The 27,719-nt window shown below is 43.3% G+C and overlaps 1 protein-coding gene across 2 annotated transcripts; it reads right to left on the bottom strand.

Moving 5' to 3' along the window:
* Window positions 1-27,719, bottom strand: LYL1 (LYL1 basic helix-loop-helix family member). 2 transcript variants are annotated; one of them, XM_077260770.1, is made up of 5 exons: window positions 27,500-27,719; window positions 14,630-14,982; window positions 14,216-14,269; window positions 6,123-6,214; window positions 1-1,403 (listed from the first exon to the last, which is right to left on the bottom strand). In XM_077260770.1, exons 1-5 carry the CDS (start codon window positions 27,515-27,517, stop codon window positions 919-921), a joined length of 1,002 nt encoding a protein of 333 aa, XP_077116885.1. In that variant the 5' UTR covers window positions 27,518-27,719; the 3' UTR covers window positions 1-918. The 2 variants fall into 2 exon arrangements, with proteins under 2 accessions (XP_077116885.1, XP_077116887.1); XM_077260772.1 differs by lacking the exon at window positions 14,216-14,269.

Here is a 27,719-nt window from a genome sequence, read left to right as displayed (position 1 = left end):
CCCGTACAGGAACATGGTCTGATCTACTGAGCAGGGGGGAAAACAAAAAAGTGTGCAGATATTACAGCACGGGACCACAAATAATTCTTTCTTTGAGGTAAAACATTTTAAAAAAATAAGCAGAGAAATGCTCACAGCTGATCCCATACTGTCCTCTCTGTATATTCTCTTTTGATCCCCCCACTGCCCAGGAGATGTGGTATGATCAGACCATGTTCCTGTACGGTCAGACACGGCCATTACACAGTACACAACCGAGGCACATTTATAAAATTATCTCAGCACAGGAACATTTTATTTAAACACATCCAATTGTGAAACTTATTATTATTCCCAGATATATTGATTAAAATGTATTTTAAAACAAATTTTGTTCTTTGGAAAATCCCTTTAAGTCATTGTACAGTGAGGCACAGAACTGTTGCAGTTAGGAACTGCAGCTTGATCACTCCTTACAAGCCAGAAAAGAAAAAAGAAGTGTGGAACGAGAAAAGAAAAAAAGTATAATGGAAAAATTTCACTCTGTGATATTTGATATTGGGGCTGCTGGAAAAGGTCAATAACATGACCCCGCAGCTCCATACGGAATGGATGGGTGCCCTGTTGTGACCCCCACCGATCAGCAACGTATCATCTATCATGTCTAAACCACTTTAGATTACAAAGAAACATGGATATTGTCTTCCTTTACTTGGACAGTGAGTGAAATGCTCTTGTCAGTGATGCTCAGTGACCGGTCAGGTTCTGGAGGTAACGTCATCTGGAGACATTGGACTAAGTTTGGCATAAATGAAAGTAAACCAACCTATGAGCACTAAATATAAAAATGAAACACAGCCTTGTAACGTGACATCCAGTGAGTCCATTCAAGAAAGTGAAGTTCTGAAGGAAGATCAGGCCTCCTTCCCTCCACGATCCTCACCGGCTTTCCCTCACTTCTGATGGGATCATAGTCATTTTTGTGCTCGTTGAGGAGGAGACACTTTCTCTGTCGCCCTCCTCCTCCTCATCAGTCTCTATGCTATCCCCGCAGCTCCCACACATTGGAGACACTGATCCCTCAAATTGTCTGTTTTTCTCCCTGTCTTCCAGAACAGGCAGGTTAGCAGTAGGGCTGTGACTCTCTTTGATCTTTGGGACCAAAGCATGGACAGTCTGTGTGTATCTTCTCTTTGAAGGAGACATTTTAGGAGGCGAGTTGTGTTGGTCACCAAGCAGACCAACCAGAAAGGTAATGTATCTCATAGCCAGGCGGAGAATTTCATTTTTGCTCAGCTTTTTGTCCGGTGGATGGGTGGGAATCAGTTTCCGTAGTTCAGCAAAGGCGCCATTTACATTCTGCTGTCTCCAACGTTCCCGGCTGTTAGTGAAGACCCGACGGGCGACTTTTTGTGGTTGTCGTACTATGGGATGGAAACATAGGGTTAACAAAAGGAAATCAAATTCTCAATTGTACAGACTGAGAAGCTCAGACTGATAATAGTGTACTTAGACAAGTCTAAAGATGCGCCAAATATATTAAACGGCATTAGCCACTTTTGACTAAACAGTCTGTAAATGCGCCAATATTATCAAACTCTAATTCGCAAACTCGGCAAGAGCCGTCACACCAAATATTGATTAACTATTAACATTTCTATTTTCTAAAAAAAAATAACTACTTTGCAGCATTTTTTCCACACCTGCCTAAAAGAGTTACAAGTTCAACGCATTACGACACACGTTATTTCATTTCAATCAATGGATCTCGGAATAATAATAAGTTCCACAATTGGATGTGTTTAAAAAAAATGTTCCTGTGCTGAGATAATCTTATAAATGTTCCCCTGCTGTGTAATGTGTAATGGCTGTGTCTGACCGTACAGGAACTAGGTCTGATCATACCACTTCTCCTAGGCAGGGGAGGAAGGAAAAAATGTATACAGACATTACAGCATGAGATCTCAAATAATTATTTCTTTCAGGTAAAACATTTTTTAAAAACAGGCAGGGAAATGTTTTACCTCACAAAAAGAATCAGCTGCGATCCCGTTCTGTCCTGTCTGTTTACTCTCTTTTGTGTCCTCCCCTTCTGAGAAGATGTGGCATGATTAGACCAGGTTCCTGCATGGTCAGACACATCCATTACACAGGACACAGCAGAGGCACATTTATAAGATTATCTGAGCACAGGAACATTTTTGTTAAACATATCCAATTGTGCAAATGATTATTATTCCAAGATCTATTGATTACCATCAACTTTAAAATTAACTTTGTTCGTGGGAAAATCCCTTTAACCATTGAGTTCAGGTTTCCTATTCAGCCCCATTGCCTCCTAGTGTATGACTTCTGGCCCCTCATGCCCCCTGCCTTTACTAACCTATGACATAACAGAAAGACTGGTGGTGCTTACTGATGCAAACTTCTGTAATAGGAGACTCTGGGGTAACAAGTCCGTCCATGACATTTCTTCCTCCTAAATCTTCCCTCATCACCCGTGAGTGATATTATCAAGAAGTGGAAGGAAACACAGCAGCTCAGCCAGAGAATGGAGACCCCGTATTGTTACAGAGTGGGAGGCCGAGTACTGAAGAGCAGAGGGCAGAAAAGTCACCAACACTCTGCTGCCTCCATAACTGCAGAGCTTGTTTTTCAAGGCTCGGCCTCGACCCCCTTAGTTCCAGTGATGAGAAATCTTTATCTTAAGCACAAGACATTGGGAACAATTATAGCTCCCAGCTTTGTGGGAACAGTTTGGGGAAGGCCCATTTTTGTCCCCATGATTGTGTGGACAAAGTCCGGATAGACATGATTGGGTGAGCTTGGTGGAAGAACATGACCGACCGCACAGACATGGTTGGGTGAGTTTCGTGGAAGAACATGACCGACCACACAGAGTCTGGACCTCAGCCCCAGCCAACACCTTTAGGATAAACTATAACAGAGATTGTGAGCCTGGCCTCTCTCGAACATCAACTGCTCTGCTAGATGAATGGACAAAAATTAAGGGCTGGGTTTTAGTGAACAGCTGAAGAGTGGGTGGGAGGCTGTTCACCTTATCTCCACCCCAGGGTGTGTGGTGTTTCTAGAGATGAGATCTCCAGAGATGTGCTCATGTTAAAGTGAGCTGAACCTTGTTTTTTTTATCCCTGAGTGGCTGGATCCCCACAGCCACACAGACTGTACTGTATGCTATTTTGTTTTCCCGTTACGCCAGAAGGGCCGTGTTTGTTATCTAATTTTGCACTGGTTTATGCAGTACGATTTTTACCAATAAACCAGTTGATACTTAAACGGAAAGCGTTCCTGTGACTACCTCTGTGAGCAGCTCAGGGAGACGGTCCTACACAATGTGTACAGCGATGGAGTGGATTTTGGATACATGTGTTCAAAATGCTAAAAATATACTGAAATCAAAAATTTTGCCAGTTTTTAATTAGGTCCTACTTGCATATTATTACTTTTAAACAGAAATTGTGTGACAGATCGGCAGATTACTCCGTCTTCCCCAATCTTTCTAAGTTCTTGTGCTTTAATACGTAATCACCAGTGTCGTTCCCTATCGTTCTTCTCTCATCAACCTCTTCTCTTTCATGTGTTTGACTTTAGAGGGTTTATAGCGGAAGGCAAGATTGATAGATAACAGAATCTGCAAACCCACCAGACCACATCTTCCTCGAGCCAACCGCCAGCGCACACATAGTTCCTATACACTGTGACTCTGACATCCGTGGCTTTGGAGGGGAGTATGAGCAGCATGTTATAAAATGTTGTGAAATCTTCAATTGTATTGTAGGACATACATGACGCTCCTGTAAAATGTATTATCAGGCTACACAATAAAAAATGTAAAACTGGGGGTCAGACCCCAAGACATATCTGTGTTTGCAGACCGTGTACCCCCATAAAGTAACAATTCTACACACTCCTGAGCATGCTCCATACATTCGCTCCTGAGAATGCTCTAAACATCCACGGCCCGCTTCATACATCCGCTCCTGACTTTCCTCCATATATCCACTCTTAAGCATGCTCCATATATCCACTCCTGAGTATGCTCCATTCATCAGCTCATAAGTATGCTCCAAACATCCGCTCCTGAGCCTGCTCCATACATCCGCTCCTGAGCCTGCTCCATACATCCAATCCTGAGTATCCTCCATACATCCGCTCCTGACTTTCCTCCATATATCCACTCTTAAGCATGCTCCATATATCCACTCCTGAGTATGCTCCATTCATCAGCTCATAAGTATGCTCCAAACATCCGCTCCTGAGCCTGCTCCATACATCCGCTCCTGAGCCTGCTCCATACATCCAATCCTGGGTATCCTCCATGCATGCAATCCTGAGCCTGCTCCATATTTCCGCTCCTGAGCCTGCTCCATACATCCGCTCCTGAGTATCCTCCATACATGCAATCCTGAGCCTGCTCCATATATCTGCTCCTGAGTATGCTCCATACATCCGCTCCTGAGCCCGCTCCATACATCCGCTCCTAACCCTGCTCCATACAGCCGCTCCAGAGTATCCTCCATACATCTAATCCTGAGCCTTCTCCATACATCGGCTCCTGAGTATGCTCTAAACATCTGCTCCTGAGTATGCTCCATACATCCGCTCCTGAGCCTGCTCCATACATCCGCTCTTGAGTATGCTCCATACATCTGCTCCTGAGTATGCTCCAAATATCCGCTCCTGAGCCTGCTCCATACATCCAATCATGAGCCTGCTCCAGGCTTCTGAGCCTGCTCCATACAGCCGCTCCTGAGTATCCTCCATACATCTAATCCTGAGCCTGCTCCATACATCTTCTCCTGAGTATCCTCCATACATCTAATCCTGAGCCTGCTCCATACATCCGCTCCTGAGTATGCTCCATACATCTGCTCCTGAGCCTGCTCCATACATCTGCTCCTGAGTATGCTCCAAACATCCGCTCCTGAGTATGCTCCAAACATCAGCTCCTGAGCCTGCTCCATACATCCACTCCTGAGAATGCTCCATACATCCGCTCCTGAGTATGCTCCATACATCCGCTCCTGAGTATGCTCCATACATCAGCTCCTGAGTATGCTCCATACATCCTATCATGAGCCTGCTGCATACATCCGCTCCTGAGTATGCTCCATACATCCGCTCCTGAGTATGCTCCATACATCCGCTCCTGATTATCCTCCATACATCCGCTCCTGAGCCTGCTCCATACATCCGCTCCTGAGTATGCTCCATACATCCGCTCCTGAGTATGCTCCATACATCAGCTCCTGAGTATGCTCCATACATCCTATCATGAGCCTGCTGCATACATCCGCTCCTGAGTATGCTCCATACATCCGCTCCTGAGTATGCTCCATACATCCACTCCTGATTATCCTCCATACATCCGCTCCTGAGCCTGCTCCATACATCCGCTCCTGAGTATCCTCCATACATCCGCTCCTGAGTATCCTCCATACATCCGCTCCTGAGGCTGCTCCATACATACGCTCCTGAGTATCCTCCATACATCCGCTCCTGAGTATGCTCCAAACATCCGCTCCTGAGCCTGCTCCATACATCCGCTCCTGAGTATGCTCCATACATCCACTCCTGAGCCTGCTCCATACATCCGCTCCTGAGCCTGCTCCATAGATGCTCTCCTAAATATGCTCAAAACATCCGCTCCTGAGCCTGCTCCATACATCCACTCCTGAGTATGCTCCATACATGCGCTCCTGAGCCTGCTCCATACAGCCGCTCCTGAGTATCCTCCTTACATGCAATCCTGAGCCTGCTCCATATATCCGCTCCTGAGCCTGCTCCATATATCCGCTCCTGAGCCTGCTCCATACATCCACTCCTGAGTATGCTCCATACATTCCCTGGGATCCCACCATATATTCATGGTGCAGGGTGGTTCAGTGGTTAGCGTGCCATCTGTTTGACAATACCACAATTTTTGGAGTGTCAGATATATATGCATAAGTCTATGTGAAATCAGAGACATGCGATGATACAGTAAGGCTCCATAGACTGCAATCATTCTGTCAGTCAAGCACCAAGATAATATTGTAGTTGGTTCCACTCTATAACTCTTACAATAGTCTGTAAGGAGAACTTTGCTATACACATAGAAATCACTTGATATCATTCTGTACCTATAAAGGGGGCCTCCAAGATGTCAGAATGGCTTCTCCTCTTAAATCTCCCTGCAAAGATTGGGATCAGGTTAGAAGCACGAAGGTAGGGACTGGAAAAGAATCAAAGTAACAAAAATGAGATTATCATTAAATAGAGTCTTTCATCAATCAAGAAATCTTCACACATCACAGACATATTATCCAAGAATATAGAAAACAAATGGTAGCACATTCAGCCTGATCCTCCTGATTCACCCCTCGTCAATTAAGAAGCGTATGTTGGTCACTCCGGACAACGGTGCTCATGCAGAAAAAACACAGTTGCCAATATGGATAATAAAGAAAAGAACAGAGCACTCACCATCCGTGCAAAAGTCCGTTTTAGTCCCGTAGAAGCGCAGGAGCACGAAACGGCCGTCGTCCTTCTCCACAGCTTCTCCCTGCCATGCTCTGCTATTTTATTGTAATGCCACACAAATAAAACGGACTTTTGCACGGACGGTGAGTGCTCTGTTCTTTTCTTTATTATCCATATTCACAGACATATTAGTTATGTTTTAAGGTAGCGTGAACAGTATGTTTTTTTTCTGCTGTTTTCAGTATACAGAAAATCTTCTATGTTTATCAGTTCAAACCATAAGGATATGATTTCATGAAAACATACAATCACTGCCAGCATTTCTGCATAAAAAAAAATAAGGAAAACACAGCAAAAATCACAGCAGACTGTTATGGCAGAAAAATTGCATTAAAAAAAACCTAGTGTTTTCGCACTTGAGACGGTGGAGTGCTCAGTTTACATCCCATGGTGATTTACCCTCAATCCTAATATATTTTATAACCTGTTCACCACAAAACAACGTAAAGGGTTATTCCCACCTTCATAAATGGATATTTCTGATTAGTACTTTTGCAATTTACTGTTTAAGAAATTTCTCAAGAACGGCTGTAAATTTTAATAAACAGTTTTTATTGAATATTTTCATATGTAACATACAAAAAGTATCTATGCAAGGACAAGGAAAAGCAAAAAAATAGCAAAACAGTCAAGTAAAACAGCAAAACAATCAGGTAAAGCATAACCGCCTTACATGAGGCGGACTCACTCCATATCCATTAATTGATTGTCCAGAGCGTTGCCATAATGCTGTCTTGAGTATCATATTCCTTATCATCATAAACATCCGAGAAACAAAGTAGAGTGAAAAGAAGAAAAGAGTGTAGAGTAGGTAATAGAAAGTACGGAGAAAGGAGGAAATAGGGGGTCTGATTAAGAGGATGGAAGAAAATGGGGGGTAGGAGTGGAAGAGAAGGGAACTGAGGAGTGAAGTATGAGGAGAGTTGAATCTCCCCCGTTTGTGTTAACTGTCTCTCTGTTCTACCCTACTCCGCTAATTTGTCTCCAAGAGTGTTAGGAATTCCAGTGATTCGCGAAACATAATCCATTCCGGCCATGTTTTGTAAAACATATCCTCACATTGTGTCGTAACAGTGGATAGCCTCTCCATCCTGCATAGGAAATCCATTTCAACTATCCAATCCCTGATATTGGGGCTGTCTTAGAACGCCACTTCCTAGGAATGATAATATGAGTGGCCGTTATGCAATGTTTTAGGAGTCCTACCTTGATGCTCCTGAACGAGCCTGCGATCATTGACAGTAGGCCCAGCTGTGGGTTACTTGGAATGATGCCACCAGAAACCTTTGAATAGATTTCAAAGACCTTATTCCAAAGTCTTTTAATTGGTGAACAATCCCACCAGATGTGGAGCATGGTACCCTCAGATGCCTCGCATCTCCAGCAGAGGTCAGATACCATTGGATATATCTTATGAAGGTGGGCTGGACATCTGTACCACCTAGTTAAAAGTTTAAAATTTGGTTCCTGAGCCCTACAAGCCAAAGGGAGCCTGTGTGCACAAAAGAAAGCTTTTTTCCACTGCTCAAAAGAAAACTCTAGCCCAATCTCCCGTTCCCAATCCAAGGCAAACCATGACTTATTCTCAGCTCTCTCTGACATAAGAATTGAGTATACTTGTGAGACTGAGTGTGCAGGACTCGTCTCTTGTATCATCAATGATTCCAGTGTCGTCAGATCTGTCTTGTTTAAAGGAGCCGGCTGGAGGGACGACAAGAAGGAACGTAGTTGCAAATATGCAAACCATGAGATGTGGAGATCTGGGAATTCCTCCCTCAGTTCCGCCAGTGATTGCCGTCTCTCTAACGTCCTAGAGATGTGCATCACTCTGAGTTTAGGATTGTTGGACCACACCAAAAACGACCCTACTCCAACACCCAGGAGAAACTCGGGATTGTCAAACACTGGGGTCATGGGACCGGGGCTGTTTGAGAACCTCCGTGCCAAAATATCGGAGTCCCATATTTTAAGTAGATCACGTTTCAGAAAAGGTAGGGAGTTGGTCCAGTTACGATGTATCTTAGGGGTCCAAAGTAGCAAAGTCAATGCCAGTGATGAAAGAGACCTTTCTATCGAGACCCATTGTTTTCCTTCCTGATCATGAAACCAGTCCAAGGCCCGTATCACTATGGCTGCCCGATGGTAGTTTCTCAAGTTCGGCCCGTTCTTGAGATATTAACACTTTTCTTTTGTTTACAGCTCAGTGCCTAGGAGGCCGAGTGCCTCTGCTGTCTAGTTTATAAGTACTTTGGTCTGGAAGCTGGCCGGGATTAGGAGATAACAGTGCACTCGTGCCATCCTGACCAGCTTCAAAGCACCGCTTACAAGCTCAATAGAAAAGAGGTTGCAAGCACTGCACATGTTCTACTGGCTTGCAGAGGTGGTCGGTCTCCAAGGCACTGAGCTGTAAAGAAAATTAAACTGTTAATAACTCAAGAACAACTGAACATTTCAATAAATGGATAAAGAACTTGTGATGTCAGATAACGCTATTTGCTACATACAGAATCTTGTTATTCGTCAGGTATGTAATAATATTTCCCGCTCGGTGTATTACACAGTCCAGATTAAGCAGGACGATGCATCTTCTTCTAAAAGGTTAATCCGACAAATAAGTGGTTTCTATAAGACAAATCGTCTAGAAATGGAAATAGCTGAGAGTAAAGCATTTATCTTCTATAGGCGGTATTGTTGCTTCTAAAGTCACTTAGTACATACACAGCAGAAACACTGAACAGAAGCTTTGACAGTTTTTGCTATGAAAATTTTTGTAATAAGTGTATCATTTATCACAGGGTCAAGATGAGTGGTAGGCACCTGCCTAGAGCAACAACTCCTGCCTAGCCGAGGGAGGCACACTTTTAAAAAAAAAATGCTGAATGTCTGCGGTTGCCTGGCATCTTCCTGCAGCCGCAGACATTGAGCACAGTAATGGCCGGGGTGCAAGCATAGGGGAGCAGTGTTAGTCACTAACAGTGCTCACTCCTCTCTCTGCTTGCGCCTCGGCTGTCGCTCCCTCACCGCACTCAATTCTATTCTCATTTGTCAGACAAAAATACAATTGTTGCATGCACTACCCGGGAGAGGGTCTGTGCACAGGAGGGGTAATAAATTGAGGAACTGTGCAGAGGAGGGGGAATACAATGAGGGGTTCTACATAGGAAGAGGAATAAAATGAGGGGTTGTGCAGATGGGGAAAAAGTGAGGAGTCGTGCAGAGGGAGGGAAAAAATGAGGGGCTGTGTAAATGAGTGGAATAAATGGGCTGTGCAGATGGGGGAATAAACTAATGCACTTTGCCGATGTGGGGAATAAGCTAAGGGACTGTGCAGGGGGGGTAAAGAAGGGGCTGTGCAGATGAAGTAAATAAACAGAGGGGCGGTGCAGATGGTGGAATAAATTGACTGGCTGTGCAGAGGGGGGAATAAAATGAGGGGTTGTGCAGAGGGGGGTAAAATGAGGGGTTTGTTCAGATGGAGGGAATAAAATGAGGGGCTGTGCAGAGGTGAATAAAATGAGGGGATCTGCAGATGGGGAATAAGCTGAGGGGCTGTGCAGAGGGGGTAAAATGAGGGGTCTGTTCATATGGAGGGAATAAAATGAGGGTCTGTGCAGGTGGGAGAATAAACTGAGGGGCTGTGCAGATGGGGACAATAAACTGGGAGGCTGTACAAAGGGGAATAAAATGATGGGCTGTGCAGATGTGGAAATAAACTATTGGACTGTGCAGATGAAGGGAATAAGGTGAGGCGCTTTGCAGAGGGGGTAAAATGAGGGGCTGTGCAGATGAAGGAATAAACTGACAGACTGCAAATAGGGGGAATAAGCTGAGGGGCTGTGCAGAGGGAGGTAAAATGAGGGGTTGTGCAGATGGAGGAAATAAATTGAGGGGCTGTGCAGGTGGGGGAATAAGCTGAGGTGCTGTGCAGGTGAGGGGAATTAACTGAGGGGCTGTGCAGAAGGGGGGAATAAACTGAAGGGCTGTGCAGAGGGGGGAATAAGCTGAGGGGGGCATAAAGTGAGGGGATTGGGAAGGGGGCATGAAATGAGAGGCAGCGCGGGTGGACCATGAAATGAGGGGCTGTGTGGGGGCCATGAAATGAGCGGATGTGCATTTGGGCCATGAAATGAGGGGCTTTGAACGGAGGGCAGCAAATTATATAAGGAGCTGTGGTGACCATACTGTATATGGGGATGTGGAGGTCATTATACTGGGGGCTGTGGTGACCATACTGGATAGAAGGCTGAGATGAATATTATGTTTGGGGTGTTGTTTGTGGGCAATAATACTGTATGGGGTTTTGCGAGGACCATCATAGTATACATGGGGGCTGTTTTGGTCATCATACTATTTATGGGGGTCTGTGCTCGACATCGTACTATATATGGGGTGCTGTGGTGGTGACCATACTATATACTGGGGGGTTGTTGGGGATATCATATATCATATATGTAGTGGGACAGTGTGAGGAGTGGTTATAGTTTGAAGAGGGCAGCGTGGTGGGCAGTATGAGGGCATAGTGTGAAAAGGGACACAGAACAGATATTGAAAGGGGACAGCGTGAAATAGAGTCCCAATATGGAGAGGGGTCATCCATGGTGGGGGGACCATGTGGAGATATAGAAAGTGTAATTGAAAATTAAAGAGGGAACATCTGTGGTTCATAAGGGAGGATGGTGAAGCGGCTATAGCTGATAATGGTAGATAATGTGGAGGCAATATAAAATAGAAGGCTTATTTATGGTTGTAAAATGGACAGATATTTTTATGCAGAGGGCATTTTAATAACACTCTTATTTTTAAGGGCACTTTCTCAGGATGTACTGCAAAAGACCGGAGAAGAGGGAGGTGTGCAGAGAACAGCTGTGGATGTGAAAAGTCATCATGGCATCTAGACAACATGGTGATGAAAAGAAAGAGACGACTGCAGAGACGATGTAATCTACACCATGTTCCAAATTATTATGCAAATTATATTTTTCTCGGATTTTCCTAAATGGTCGGTGCAAATGACAGTCAGTCTAATAAAAGTCATCACTCGTTAGATTATACATCGAATTTTATTGAAGAAACCTCCCAATGATAACAGTATAATCTCCAAAATGAATAAAAACTCACAATGCACTGTTCCAAATTATTAGGCACAGTAGAATTTCTAAACATTTGATTTGTTTTAAAGAACTGAAAATGCTCATTTGTGGAATTTGCAGCATTAGGAGGTCACATTAACTGAACAAAAAAGCTATTTAACTCCTCCTAACAGGTCAAGTTACATGTTAACAAAGGAACCCTTCTTTAATATCACCTTCACAATTCTTGCATCCATTGAACTTGTGAGTTTTTGGAGAGTTTCTGCTTGTATTTCTTTGCCTCCCAGAGCTGCTGTTTTTATGTGAACTGCCTCCCACCCTCATAGATCTTCTGCTTGATGATACTCCAAAGGTTCTCTATAGGGTTGAGGTCAAAGGAAGATGGTGGCCACACCATGAGTTTATCTCCTTTTATGCCTATAGCAGCCAATGACTCAGAGGGATTCTTTGCAGCATGAGATGGTGCATTGTCAGCATGAAGATGATTTTTCTCCTGAAGGCACGTTTCTGCTTTTTATACTATGGAAGAAAGTTGTCAGTCAGAAACTCTATATACTTTGCAGAGGTCATTTTCACACCTTCAGGAACCTTAAAGGGCCCTACCAGCTGTTTCCCCATGATTCCGGCTCAAAACATGACTCCTCCACCTCCTTGCTGACCTCGCAGCCTTGTTGAGACATGGTGGCCATCCACCAACCATCCACTACTCCATCCATCTGGACCATCCAGGGTTGCTCAACACTCATCAGTAAACAAGACTGTTTGAAAATTAGTCTTCATGTATGTCTGGGCCCACTGCAACCGTTTCTACTTGTGAACACTGTTTTGGGGTGGCTGAATAGTAGGTTTATGTACCACAGCAAGCCTTTGAAGGATCCTACACCTTGAGGTTCGAGTGACTCCAGAGGCACCAGCAGCTTCAAATATCTGTTTGCTGCTTTGCAATGGCTTTTTAGCAGCTGCTCTCACAATCCGATGAACTTGCCTAGCAGAAATCTTCCTCATTATGCCTTTATCAGCACAAATATGTCTGTGCTCAGAATCAGCCACAAATCTCTTCACAGTATGATGATCACGCTTAAGTTTTCGGGAAATATCAAATGTTTTATACCTTGTCCAAGGCATTGCACTATTTAATGCTTTTCAGCAGCAGAGAGATCCTTAATAATGTGGATCATCATTTTTAAGTAGTTTTCCTTTAATTAGAATCACCTGGAAAACTAATTATCACATGTGTTTAAGATTGATTTCAGTGATCCATTGAGCCCTGAGACACAATACCATCCACAAGTTTATTTGAAAAACAAAACAATTAAATCTTTATGACACTGATGGTGGATTTGTTGATATATTCATGTGCTGATGCTTGATGCTCTAGTGATGCACTCATTTACTATTGGATTTTTCTGGTGACATATTCATGTATTGATGGTGGTTTTAATGACATATTCATGTACTGATGGTGGTTCTGGCGACATTCATGTACTGATCGTGGTTCTAGTGATGTATTTATTTACTGAGGATGTTTCTGGTGCCATATTTTTATAGTATTGATGGCTCTGGTGCTCTAATTATGTGCTGATGATGATTTTTGCTTCGTATTCATGTATTGATGATGTCTCTGATGATGAGTCTATCAACAGAATCATCATCAGTAGATGAATATAGCACCAGAGCACTACATAAATATGTTACCAGAACCAGAAGATATTACCAGAACCACTGTCAGTTTTGTGCAAGCTGTATTTGTCGCATGACGGACATAAAAACATCAAAGGTATCCCAATATTTATAATGGGGGTATGTTTATTTTCCATTAAGATATTTGCCAAATGCAAGACACGTTAATTGAAACAAGACGGCCCGATTATAGTTACGCTTTATTAGTTTCCATAACTAAACTTGGGTTCTACATTAAAATATTGGACATCAAGGATGAATATTGCTATTTTTCCCCTGTATTGTGTAAATGGTCCACAAAAAATGATTGGTTCTGTATCTGTCTTTGAAATTACACTCCCTGTCATATCACATCCCTAAAGTACACCATGTTTTTTTTTACTATCGATATCCCAACCCTGATTTATCGTATATAATTTATCAATTATCAATATATTCATATAGAGACTAATACTGTATAACCTTAGATATAGAAATATAGTTTTATCAAAAGAGCATATAATGTATCTGGAAAAGACCTAAAATTGCAGGTGTTACCTCTGTAGCCTACATACACACTCAAGGCTTAATTTCCAAGAAGTAGGCCGAAACTGTAAAAAGCACCTGCGAAACCAAGTAAAACTGCTGCTGGTATATGAATATTAGTTACGTTAGCCATACCTTGTAGTGCCAATATAAGCTTGATCACAATGTATTAGCTTCAGACAATCTGCTGACTTTGCACCTGTCTCATTGCTAATAAGTAATAAAAGAAACGTATTCATCGGATTCAGATGTCCTCGTCTTTCACTTGATAAAAGTTGAAGGTCTTACCTGTTTTTTTCTAGCCTCCTCCACTGCTGTTACACAATACACATTAATAATTTTTTTACATTACTTTATACATTAACGCAACCAGCTCGTCTACATACATGACTACTCACAGGCTTTCCCACACAGTGATATCTCCAAGCTCAGAGGTAGAACGTCTCACACAGCTGTCAAAATAGAGAGACAGTGGAGAGCCTTTTATTACTAAATTTCTACTTTTTCTAACTAAAATATTATTAGTTTCCCAGTAGGTGAAAACAAATAAGCAATTTATGGAAATAGTAGGGGTACAATTAGGAATGCCAAGCAACTTCTAAATCATTTGCAGGATCTAAGTTTTTCAAGCACCCCCATATACATTAGTCTGCCAGCTGTACCCGTCGATAGCGGCGGTTTAGCCCGACGTAAATCTTATATCTATGGCCAGCTTAACAACTAGACCGTCAAACTTGAAGCATCTAGCAACAGAAAAGAGTAAAATATTACCCAAAATGATGGCTGGTAATATGGAATCCTTTGAGACTTACCTAGGAAGATAAGGGTGAGGATGGAACTGATGCGGAAACAATGGTCCACGTATCCCTGGTAGTGCCAGCATCAGGGAGGGTACAGGCCGTAACGTAGTGAGCTCTGGTCGTAGCGCCACTCTACTGTGTCCCAAGCTGATAACTGGTACATGAGCGGGCAGTTCGTCTCTCCCCACAGGTGGCCGCTTTTCATCTGTGAGGGGTTCAGAGGGTGATGTTGGAGAGCCGGCTGGTGGAGCGTCAACTGTGTTTGGCTGCCTGTCCATAGAGCTTTTATCGTCCTCCATTGTTGCATATGTGCCGTCACTCTGTGTCCCTTTGTCATCAGAAGGACACATGAGAACATAGAATACCTAAGGGTAACAAAATGTAGGTGTGAGAGAGTGGATAATTCAAGAGCATGGGGAGCTAGGAGGAAGAAGGGGAATGGGAACATGGGTGAGATAGAAAACTGGATGCTCCGAAAGAGGAAAAATGATGAGTAAGATATAAAACATGGTCGGGTGAAGGAGAAGGGATTGTGGTCTGTACTCTACGGACATTTGACTTTCCTACGCAGAACAGATTTCTGGGCTATGAGCTGGAGAGTAGTGATAAACGAGCACTAAAATGCTCTGGTGCTCGTTGTTTGGGTCGAGCAATTTGTAATACTCGGGTACTCGGCCAGAACAACGAGCCCAATGTAAGTCTATGGAAAACCCGAGCATTTTTACCACGATCCCCCCCGGGGGTCATTTTAAAGTCTAAAAACGTCTGAAAATGATGAAAACACTGCTCAGAAGACATGGGAACATCATGGGGATCGCCCCTGGAACATTTCTGACTCCCAGGTCACAGCTTTGAGCAATGTTGTCAGAGTCTTACGCCAATTTTACAGGCGCACCCAAAAACATACAAAAACGAAACCAAAATGGATTTTCCTGGGAAATCTGGTAATGAACATCCTTTCCAGGGTAATGACTTACATATAAGGCAAAATAATTACCCAGAAACAAAAATGTTCCTCCACCACTTTGGCTATGTTCACACGCAGCGTTTTTGATGCGTTTTTCAACTTTAGCATTGCTTTCAACCAATACAAATACATTCACTGGGAAATGGCATTGTAACATTTAACAACCCTAGCTGCCCATGTGGTGTGTGACACATAAGGAGACCCATCTTGTTTTATTTAAGAAGGAGGGACTCTTAAAATCACAAAGCCTATTTTTATAGTGGGATCAGGCGGCATTAATATTCTTAAAGGGCCATTATTATACAGTGGGTCTCCTATACAGTTATTGCCTATGCAGTGAGTGGCTGGACTGCCAAAAATTACAACGTACCACAATACCTCTTTCATGAGATGTACAGGAGGGCCTCCTGAAAAAATGTGCCCATTATAAGAAAGTGGATCTCACATAGTGTTTGCCTATGCATTGAATGCAAGGCCTGCCCTGCACCAAACTAACATGCACCCCAATAACCCTTTGAGCCCACGTACTGGATGGCCACATGAAGCCAAAGTTACCATTTTTTCATTTGGTACTGCCATGCTGTTTGCTTATGCATTAAATACAAGGCCTGCCCTGCACCAAAGTAACACGCACCCCAATAAGCCTTGGAAGAGACGTAGAGGTGGGCCTCCTGGATACAATGGTCCCATTATTAGGAAGTGGGTCTCCCATAGTGTTTGCCTATGCAGTGAATGCAACGCCTGCAAAAAATTAGGAGGCACTCCAATACCCCGTGAAAGAGATGTGGAGGAGGGCCTCAAAAAAAAATTCCTATTATAATCGTGCGGGGCTCCTATACTTGTAATGCCCATACACTAAGTGTAAGGACTGACAAACATTTTTCCCTGGGGGGTACACTTATTTTTTTTTATTATTATTTACGTGCATCATAAACACCCTTGCAAAAAAATAGAGTGGCTGTAGCATCACGAAACACGTTCACCCTGGTGTTCTAGTGGTGGTGGATGATGAGGATGAGGAGGAGGAGGATAACACCAAACAGCCAAAATCAGGAAGCATATACCCATGTGTGGGTGTGAAGAGGTGCACGGGAATACACCTCCCAAAAAAACACACTGTATTGGAGGTTATGTTTCCCTGTTATCATTTGGTGGTGTAGAGAAATCTGGCCCATTCCAGCCTTTGTTCATTTTTATACGAGTCAGCCTGTCAGCATTTTCAGTTGACAGGCGGATGCGCCTATCAGTTATAATTCCACCAGCGGCACTAAAAGCCCGCTCTGAAAAAAATCTAGCGGCAGGTCAGGCCAGGACCTCAAAGGCGTAGAGAGATAGTTCATGTCACGTGTCCAGCTTAGATACCCAATAATTAAAAGCAACAGAGGAATCACGGAGGAGGTTGGTACGGTCAGCAAGGTACTCCCTCAGCATCTTCCAAAACATTGCACTCCTTGTAACAGTACCCCTTGTCTCTGTGCCAGGGCAATGGGAGGGTCTGAGAAAACTCTTGCAGAACTTTGCCAGTGTCCCCCTGCCTCTGCTGGATTGGAGTTGGTCTCTCTCGCCTGTACTCCTTGGCTGTCCAACGAACTATGACGTCTTCCGCCAGCGTTCTCAGATGGGAATTTTATTAGTAATTCCGTAACAAGGGCCCTCTGCTACTGCACCATTTTGGTAGACCTGTCTGCCTCTGGAAGAAGAGATTGAAAGTTCTCCTTGTAATATGGGTCTAGAAGTGTCACTAACCAGTAATGAGTGTCACCGAAAATTTTCATAATGCGAGGATCACGGGCTAGGCAGCACAACATTAAGTCAGCCATACGTGCCAGACTGCTAACAGGCAAGACTTCCGTGTCCTCACCAACAGGACGGCTGACCATGCTGTCCTCCTCCTCCCTGTCCTCAGGCCATCCACGCTGAACAGATGGTATGACAGTTGTGCTTGTAGTACCATCTACAGCGCATGAAAGTGGCTCCTGTTCTTCCTCCTCCTCCTCTTCCTCATTGTCTACCAATCTACGTTGGGACGACATGAGGCTGGGCTGTGTGTAATCACCCTGTGTGGTTCCTTGCTCCATGTCCTCGTGCTCTGCCTGCAATGCATCCTCTTTCATTGTGAACAGAGAGCTTTTCAGAATGCAGAGAAGCGGGATGGTGACCCTAATTATGGTGCCATTGGAGTCCTTAAAGTTTTGTAGGATGGTACATATGTCTGACATCCATCTCCACTCCTGAGGTCTTATGCGTGGAGTCTGAACTGAATAATGACGGCCTTGTTGATGCTGGTAGTCAACAAATGCCCTCTTCTGCTCACAAATCCTTTCCAACATATGCAGTGTAGAGTTCCAACGTGTGGGACATCACACACCAGTCGGTGAGCCGGAAGCTTCAAACGCTGGTGAAGCACGGCAAGGGTGGTTGAAGCTGTAGCTAACTTTCTAAAATGGTCACACAGGCGGTGTACTTTCACAAGCAGATACGGCAGCTCTGGGTAGCTATTGAGACACCGTTGAATGACGAGGTTAAGCACATGGGCCAGGAATGGTACGTGTGTGAGCTCACCTCGCCTCAGAGCTGCCACCAGGTTCCGGCCATTGTCACACACGACCATGCCTGGCTGTGGGTTCAGCGGTGTCAGCCAAAAATCTGATTGCTCTTTCAGAGCTGTCCACAACTCTTCAGCATTGTGTGGTTTGTCACCTAAGCAGATTAGCTTCAGCACAGCCTGTTGTTGCTTGGCTGAGGCAGTGCTGCAGTGCTTCCAGCTTCTAACTGATGTGTTCATTTCAGAGATGGAGGCTGAAGATGAGGAGGAGGTGCAGGAGCTGTAAACTGTGGGGGCAACTTTGATTGATGTAGGACCCGCAATCCTCGGCATCGGGAGGACGTGTTCCATCCCAAGGACTGACTGGGTCCCGGCTTCCACTACGTTAACCCAGTGTGCTGTCAGTGAGATGTACCATCCTTGCCTACAAGCACTTGTCCACGTGTCCGTGATTAAGTGGTCTTTCCCAGTAACAGCATTGTTGAGGGCACAGGTAAAATTGTGGAAAAACGTGCTGGTGTAATGCCGGTACGGCACACCGGGAGAAATAGTGGCGGCTGGGGACCGAGTACCTTGGGATGGCCGCTGACATCAGGTTGCAGAAAGCTTCCATCTCCACGAGCCTAAAAGGCAATATTTCGACCACAAGCAGACGAAAAATGTGTGAATTTAGTACTGTGGCCTGTGGGGCATTGGCTGCGTATTTCCGCTTGTGTTCCAATGACTGGGGTATGGACAACTGAAGGCTGCGCTGGAACAAGGACGTGGACGTGCTTGATGATGGTGCTAGTTGACTGTGGGCAACGACAGGTGCAGGGCACAAGGCATCTTCGCATGCACCGTGGACAGGAGATTGGCTTGCACGCAAAACAGTGGAAGAAGCAGTGGTGTCACACACAGACACTGTTCCTGGAGCCTGGGGTTCGGCCCACAAAGTCGGGTGCTTTGCTGTCATGTGCCTGATCATGCTGGTGGTGGTCAGGCTGGTAGTTTTGCTACTCCTGCTGATGCGGGCATGGCAGGTGGTGCAAATGGTCTGTTTGGGGTTATCGGCAGAGTCTTTAAAAACAAACAGACTTGGGAAGACCTAAAAACGGTGAACGGATGCACGCCTTCTGTCTGCGGCCACCACACTGCTTCTTCCTGCCTGTTGGGGTGCTATGCCTCCTTCCCCATGTGTGCAGCTGTCCTCGCTCTGCATGTCCTCCTGCCAGGTTGGGTCAGTTACTATATCATCCAGCACATCGTCTTCCACATCCGCACCCTGGTCCTCCTCCTGACTTTCTGGCAAATGTGACTCATCATCGTCCACCTCTTGTGACACTTTCCCACCGTCGCCTTAGTGTGAACGTGGCTGCTCAAATATTTGGGCATCGCTACATGTGATCTCATCTTGCCCCTCTTCAAGTGGACCTGCCGAGAGTCCCAAATCTATAAATGGAAAAGTGAACCGCTCTTCGGAGTGTCCAAGTGTGGGATCAGTTGTCTCCGGGCACTCGGCATGGTGGGAGGAGGGAGGATCAGGGTGAATAATATGCAGTCCAGACTCACGGCTACTCAGACTTGACCGTGTGGAAGACGTGGTGGTGGCAAAGTGACTTGAAGCATTATCTGTTATCGAACCAACAAACTTTTGACACTGCTCTGGGTTCAATAGTGGTGTGCTGTGGTCCACTAGTAATTGGGACAGGAAGGTAGAGTGAGAAGATGTGGGTGTTTGTTGTGGCCCACTTTCAGCTTGCCCACGGCCTCGGCCTCTGCATGCACTATCAGCATCACGTCCACTTCCCCGTCCCTTGCCACGTGCCTTGCCCATTTTAAACGGACTACTAAAATATTTTCCCCGTTCACTACAAATGGCTGATTTTGGAGAAAACTTATATGTGATCAGTGTGCGTAAAAAAACACAGTTTTAATTCTCTGGAATGTAGGTACATTTTTCTATTTTTATTTTTTTAAATGTTGTTAATAACTAGGGTAAGACACAGGAAAAACAGTTCAAAGGAGCCCTCAAATGCCACAATTTTTAGCCCACAGATAGAGGAGGCGTTTGACGGAGATATCAGACTGTTCAATATGTGGCCTGTATTTTTACATTTTTTACCCCAAAGTAGTCCATTGAACTAGAGTAAGACACAGCAAAAAAAGGGCAATGTAGCCCTGAAATGACACAATTTGTAGCCCACAGATAGATCCGGCTTCTGATGGAGATAGCATACTGTTACAATAAATGTGTGGCCTGGATTTTTTTTTTTTTGCCCACCAAAATTGTGTCAATAACTAGGCTATGACACTACAAAAAAAATTATTTGGAGGACTAAACTTGTAAAATATTTAGCGCAATGATATGCGATGCGTGTGGTTAAATATATGAACTGTAGCTAAATATTTTTTGGGTAGCTAAATTTGTTTTGGGCAGCAAAATCTTTTTTTGAACAGCTAAATATTTTTTTGGCAGCTAAATGTTTTTTGCAAGCTAAATATTTTTGGGGCAGCTAATTTTTTATTGAGCAGCTAAATATTTTTTGGGGTCAGCAAAATGGTGTAAAAAAATGTTTGTAAGACACAAAAAAAACACTACAGTACCACAAAAAATGCCACCATTTTCTGCACACTCAGATGTGATGCCTGGGACGGTCAAAGCCGTTTAAAATTGCTGGATTTTCACACTGTGGTATTAAAATGATCTGGCTTTAGTCGGCATTGTCAACAAGCAAATGGAGAAAAAAAGGGGCTCTGGATTGCTTTGGAATAAAAAAAATCAGGATCAAGGTGTAAAAAAAAATATTGCTAGCCAGTGCCACTGATACCTGGAGCTAGATATGTATGTAATAGGCAGCAGCAGCAGACAGTAATGGACCCTCTTGATGTATGTAATATCTATATAGCCACATATAGTGCCTGCATGCCTTGCACTGATGTGTATCTATGTAACACCCCAGGTGACCGGTTGTTACAGTGATGTTGCCTTCCTTTCGGGGAGGGTGATATCATGCTTGGAGGCAAGGAAGATCTCCTTTACCAGGTAAAGCACCTACATGCAACACAGTCTGAATTAAATTTTCAGGAGGACAATGAGTCAAAAAATTACCAACAATATTTTTATAAACCAAACAAATATTTTTATTTAGTAACAAAAGGTATAACCATTTTTAAATTACACAGGTCTCATACAATATTTTGTGAATCACACCAAAAGTGTAAAACATGACCCAGGAAAGAACGTGCAGGACTGAAAAAATGAACACTTGTAATCCATTTGTCAAGTTATACCAGGTGATGATGTATCAGCTCAAAAAATACTATGTAATAGGCTGCAATTGCAGTTCCTCATGCTCGCACAACAGCATCACCTGTATATTATATTACATGCTCATAATTCCTCCATATATGCATTTAAACAACGGCAGTAGTTACCCATGAATAAGTCCCAGTCACGTTCCAACCTGCATCAATTAACCCCGACGCGCGTTTCGCGTACTCGTAGTGTCGCTTCCTCAGGGGGCTTAAGCCACGGGAGCCTGAGTTTGTGTTGTACTCCAGGTCGCACAGCAGAACCGGAGGGCAAAGGATTTTATATAATTTGCCCGCACCGACACCTGAAGGTGCAGCAGTACACAAAGAGCTCGGGTTGTGATAGAGACCCTATAAAAAGGCTCGCACTGCCCATCACCGCACTGCCCATCACACGGGTAACTGTACCAGGGCAGGAGAGAGAGGACTTTGTCATGGAGCCAGAGGCAGCAAGGACCTCGCATACGAGCGCGAGTAGGAAGGCTTTCGGACCTCACCTGGGAGAGGGACCCACCATTGCCTCCAGGTCGGCACCACATCACCACCTATTGCTGGTACCCTGGACTGTGGCCTGATTCAACCAGTAAACCAGGTAAAGACGTTACAACCCTGTGTCCTCCATTTATTTGCTGGCATCCACCACACCATCCCTGCCCAGCACACCAGGAGCCCTGGGAACCCAGCTTCACCTGTGGGAAGCGATACCATCTTGCTGCTGTACCATCACCCCCAGAGGACCCATTTAAGCAGCGTCGGTCACCTCTGACCGAGAACCACAGGTGGCGTCACAAACTTTTATTGCTTTACAACTCCCTTTAAAAACTATCCCTTTTACTTGGGCGCCCAGCGCCACGGACTGGGTCGCAGCCACCGTGACATCCCCTTTAAGTACCGAACCCATTCTCGAGTATCTCCAGGCCCTGGCGGGCGACTCATATACGCACATGCACTCCCCTGCATACCTAGCACTGCAATCTATAGACCCCATAATTAGTCCTTAGAAGGACTGTTGGTTTAGCTGGATATGTGGAATCAACGATGGTATACCCACACTGATAAAAGCACAAATCTGACCCTATCTCAGCAGCAGCTCTCCCTACACTGAACTGAATTCGACGAGCAGATCGGCGTTCATCTCTTATAGACCTGATGACACTGTGCAGCCAGCCAATCACTGTAATGCCACAACAAAGATGGCTGCGGTATTACAGTGCATGGCTGACAATCCCTGCATGCTGATTGGCTCTGTAAAGAGCGTCAATCATGCAGGGCGGGGACCGAGCTCCCGCCGGCCAAACAAACCCTGAAAAGCTCGGTGCTCGCCAAGTACCGCAAGTACAGCGATGCTCGGGCGAGTAATGAGCATTACCGAGTATGCTCGCTCATCACTACTGGAGAGATGACCATTAATAAATTGGTGTTGGTTCCCAGTTAGAACTCGAACTGCTCACCAGAACAGGTGCTTGGATTTCTGCTGGAGTTGGGCAGCAGATCCACATGAGGATTAACCCCAATCTGATGGGATTAATCATAATTGATGAATCTGCAAAAATATATATCATGCTATTCATTGCGTGGAATGAAATCCATGCAGAATTTTTTCAATGCAAGTGGACTGGGTCGTATTATTGGATAGAGCGTGATCTGACAAAACATTGGATTGCCTTCAGACCGATGTAAGTCTATGGGGCTGTGCACTTATCCAAATTGGATGGCACTCGGCACTAGACAAAGGAGGAGCTGTGAGAACTCACGCACTCATTTTTCTCACTTTATTGAACATTTATCAAGTGATACAAAGAAATCCAGTAATAAATAGTGAACAAACAACAACTTTAAATGTGTTAGCCATTTTGATGTAATCCTGGATGTTTAAGTGTAATTTAACTTTCTTCCATTTTTCGCAATTCAGATCTACATAAAAGTTTAATCTTCAGGAGCATGCTGCTCCTTTGCCTCCAAGCTTCCTGTATGCTCCCTGAAGATTGACAGTTCGGACCACAGGCGAAACCTGTGCGCCCTCTGATGTTCCAGCGGCATCAGAGGAGTGTAGGGAAACTAGAGCTGGTCCAGTCCATCCAGCGATAAATCAGGGCTTACAGGACTTTAAAGAAAGGAGCCTGTAGACAACGAGCATTATGAAATAAGATTAAAATTCCCTCCAGTTTTGAGGACAGAGAGAGTTTTTAACAACATGAAAATTGCTTGTTTTCACCAGTATTGTGATTTTTAACCATTATTGATGTTGAGGTCTCATTCAGACATCTGTGAGTCACTTACATATTCTATCTATGTCTTTTTACCGATAGAACACATATCCATTATAGTCTATATGGCTGTTGTTATTTTTGAAAAACCAAGTGGTTCTCAAAAAATCACAGGTGTGGAGACACAGCATTGTATCTTAATTAACCAGATGTCTATTTTTAGCAAGCCAAGACTGTTATCTATATGTTGACTTTTGAAATTATGTGGTCAAGAAAACAGACTTTTGCTTGTGTGAGCCTGTAATATTGACTTGTAAGTTGGCATTTTATGTAACATATTGTGCTCTTATCTTTGATGACTAGTGATGTTTACTGATATGCTAATTATGCATTGCCTAGGCCAAATAGTTTGCTGACTTTGAAAACAGGATGAAAAACTATACAAATAGATTAAATAATCAAGTAATGCTACTTGATATCATCTGTATTCGTACCTTTTATGTAAATACTGAATGAAGGACACTTGTTAATTATAAAAAGAGGTTACATGCCTCTATATAGAGAGCAAAAGAGAGACAGAGGTTCAGCCAAGACATCCAGACATCCAAGAGACAGGACAGCAGCCACAACATCATGGCTCCATCATGAGGGAAACAGATTTATTATTCTGCACCAAAAGAGAACATAAACCGCACCTCCAAAAATCATGTTGATCTAAAGCCGCTAGGCAAAAATGTACTGTATATAACTGAACATGAGGTTCTTAGTTTAACCTTCTGATCAGAGTGTATGAAGCCCACTGCCATGTCATGGAAGACCTCGTAGTGAGTCCTATCGCCCTAATGGAGCGGCGCCATATGCTGACCACTGCCACAGCGGCAATGCACCAGCAGAGAGGACGGCCTGGTGCCCCACAGCACCCATGCTGCAAGACTGAGATTTATTCTACAGGATGCCAGCTTAGGGGATTTCGGTCCCAGCTGGAAGAATACATGATATGTTTGTGAAACCCAGGTTGGGACCATCCTGTCACCTGGAACCTATGGATACATTTGTGAAACACAGGTTGGGACCATCTGGTCACCTGGAACCTATGGATTTGTTTGGAGAAACCAGGTTGGGATCATCCGTTCACCTGACACCTATGGATATGTTTGGAAAAACCAGGTTGGGACCATCCGGTCACCTGGCACATATGGATACATTTGGAAAAACCAGGTTGGGACCATCCGGTCACCTGGCATATATGGATACATTTGTGAACCCAGGTTGGGACCATCCAGTCACCTGGAACCTATGGATTCGTTTGGAGAAATAAGGTTGTGATCATCCGTTTACCTGACACCTATGGAAATGTTTGGAAAAACCAGGTTGGGACCATCTGGTCACCTGGCACCTATGGATACATTTAGAGAAACCAGGTTGGGACTATCCGAACACCTCTAGTTTTTTTGGCCTGCTAAGCTCTAATATACAGCTCAGATAGTGGGTGAACATCCGTCATGATCCATTTACAATAGTAATTCTAATGCTAAAAAAAATCCCAGACCCGTTGGTAATACATTTTTTTAATGGAAAAAAATTGTGCAGAATACTTTTTTATTTTTGTTCCGTCCAAAAAACACATAGCAGCTGGGACAAATGACATTTCTTGACACTTCGGTACCCGCTTATTTCCGTTTTATGCTCCCCAGAAGACAAATAAGGGGGAATAGATTTGGACATGTGATTGTATTGATTAAAGCTTATTAAGCTTTCTCCTAAAATGGATGTTACCGAGGAAAAGTAATATTACATGACGCGCGTTCAGATGAGCGGCCATCTATGTATTACAGGAGCACATGGGCAGCGCTTGTCCTCATGGGTCAGCCTCTTCGCATTAGTGGCCACGTGGGGCTGGTGACCACCACTTCCACCTATTGTCTCCTTCCTTCATCACCTCCAAGAAGCCGAAGCCTGTGCCTGTATTTGTATTACCGCCTTATATAACATCGGTCAGGGTTAATATATAAGAAATCCCAGATAAACAGATTCCCGGTTCTGGATTATTGGACAGTTAAGTGCCGGTACTTCTCACCTCTTCGTTTTACTCCTGACTATATTGCTTTGAGCATTCTGTAGCTGTTATATAGGCTGCAGCTCGGTGTACAGATGTGACATGTCAGTGCCGGAGAGGTATACATGTCCGTACAGGGCTGCTGACGAGCTGACGGGTGTGAAGTGGTTAACTCTCGGCACATCTTACTTCCTCTCTTACTGTTCTCCTTTCCACCAAGAATAGATTTGGGGAGGGTGACGAACGCCGCAATCTTTCTGATATTTTGATTTCACTAAACTTTAAGTATATCCATCGCACACGCACATACATGTAGCATGTAGACTGCAGCCATGTGCGGAGGGTCACACAGCAAAAAAGGCAAACTGTACCCTGAGAATGGACAGATGGTAATATACAGAGAAGAGGTCACAGGCTCAGGGATTAACGGCACGAATATAAGGAGAGATAGATAATAGATGATAGATAGATAGATAGATAGATAATAGATAGATAGATAGATAGATAGATAATAGATAGATAGATAGATAGATAGATAGATAGATAGATAGATAGATAGATAGATAGATAACAGATAGATAGATAGATAAATAGATAGATAGATAGATAGATAGATAGAAAGATAGATAGATAATAGATAGATAGATAATAGATAGATAGATAGATAGATAGATAGATAGATAGATAGATAGATAATAGATAGATAGATAGATAGATAGATAGATAATAAATAGATAGATAGATAGATAGATAGATAGATAATAGATAGATAGATAGATAGATAGATAGATAGATAATAGAGAGGTAGATAATAGATAGATAGATAGATAGATAGATAGATAATAGATAGATAGATAGATAGATAGATAGATAAATAGATAGATAGATAGAAAGATAGATAGATAGATAATAGAGAGGTAGATAATAGACAGATAGATAGATAATAGAGAGATAGATAGATAATAGATAGATGATAGATAAATAGATAGATAGATAGATAATAGATATATAGATAGATAGATAATAGATAATAGATATATAGATAGATAATAGATGATAGATAGATAATATATAGATAATAGATAGATAACAGATAGATAATAAATAGATAATAGATAGATAGTAGATAAATAGATAGATGATAGATAGATAGATAGATAGATAGATAGATAGATAGATAGATAGATAGATAATGGATAGATAGAATACATTAACATACATAGATGATAGAAAAAGCAGTTAACTGAGATAAATATATACCTGAGAGATAGATAGTAGTAATAGCATGTAAAACAGGAAAATAAATAGAAATAAAGTTACACAGATGATAGAAAAAGGGATGTATTGATATAAAGAAATATGTGAGAGATAGAAAATAGATATATAGAACATAAACACATAGGTAGATAATTGTAATAGAAGATTAAGCTACAAAAAATTCTGTAAATAGATGGGTAGATAAATGGATAGACAGATAGATAGATAGATAGATAGATAGATAGATGAAAGATAGATAGATAGATAGATAAATAGATAGATAGATGAAAGATAGATAGATAGATAGATAGATGGATAGATGAAAGATAGATAGATAGATAGATAGATAGATAGATAGATAGATAGATAAAAGATAGATAGATAGATAGATAGATAGATAGATAGATAGATAGATAGATAGCTGGAAAGCTAGATAGATAGATAATAGATAATAAATAATAAATAGACAGATTTATAGATTCGATAATTTTGCTGGAAGATGAAGCTACAGAACATATTCCGACACTATAACACGTGGACAGATTCTCGGACTCACCCGTGTCACGGCACACATAAACCAGGCAGAAATTACATCAACCTCCTTTCTCTTAGAAGTGGGAGTTAAGATTCATCTCCAGGTAATTGGGTGGGTTGGGTGTCTTCGATAGCAAATTTAGGGGGGTCCAGCGGAATATTTGCTCATGGTCGATGTAAGTGTACAATCCACTTTGCAGCTGGTAAGGTGGAGTTACTCTACAGCAATGGGAGGGAAGACC

Source organism: Ranitomeya variabilis, chromosome 5 (genome assembly GCF_051348905.1).
Source record: "Ranitomeya variabilis isolate aRanVar5 chromosome 5, aRanVar5.hap1, whole genome shotgun sequence".
Taxonomy (NCBI): Eukaryota; Metazoa; Chordata; class Amphibia; order Anura; family Dendrobatidae; genus Ranitomeya; species Ranitomeya variabilis.
The sequence above is the reverse complement of the archived record's forward strand: the minus strand, read 5'-3'. Positions and strand labels throughout refer to the sequence as shown.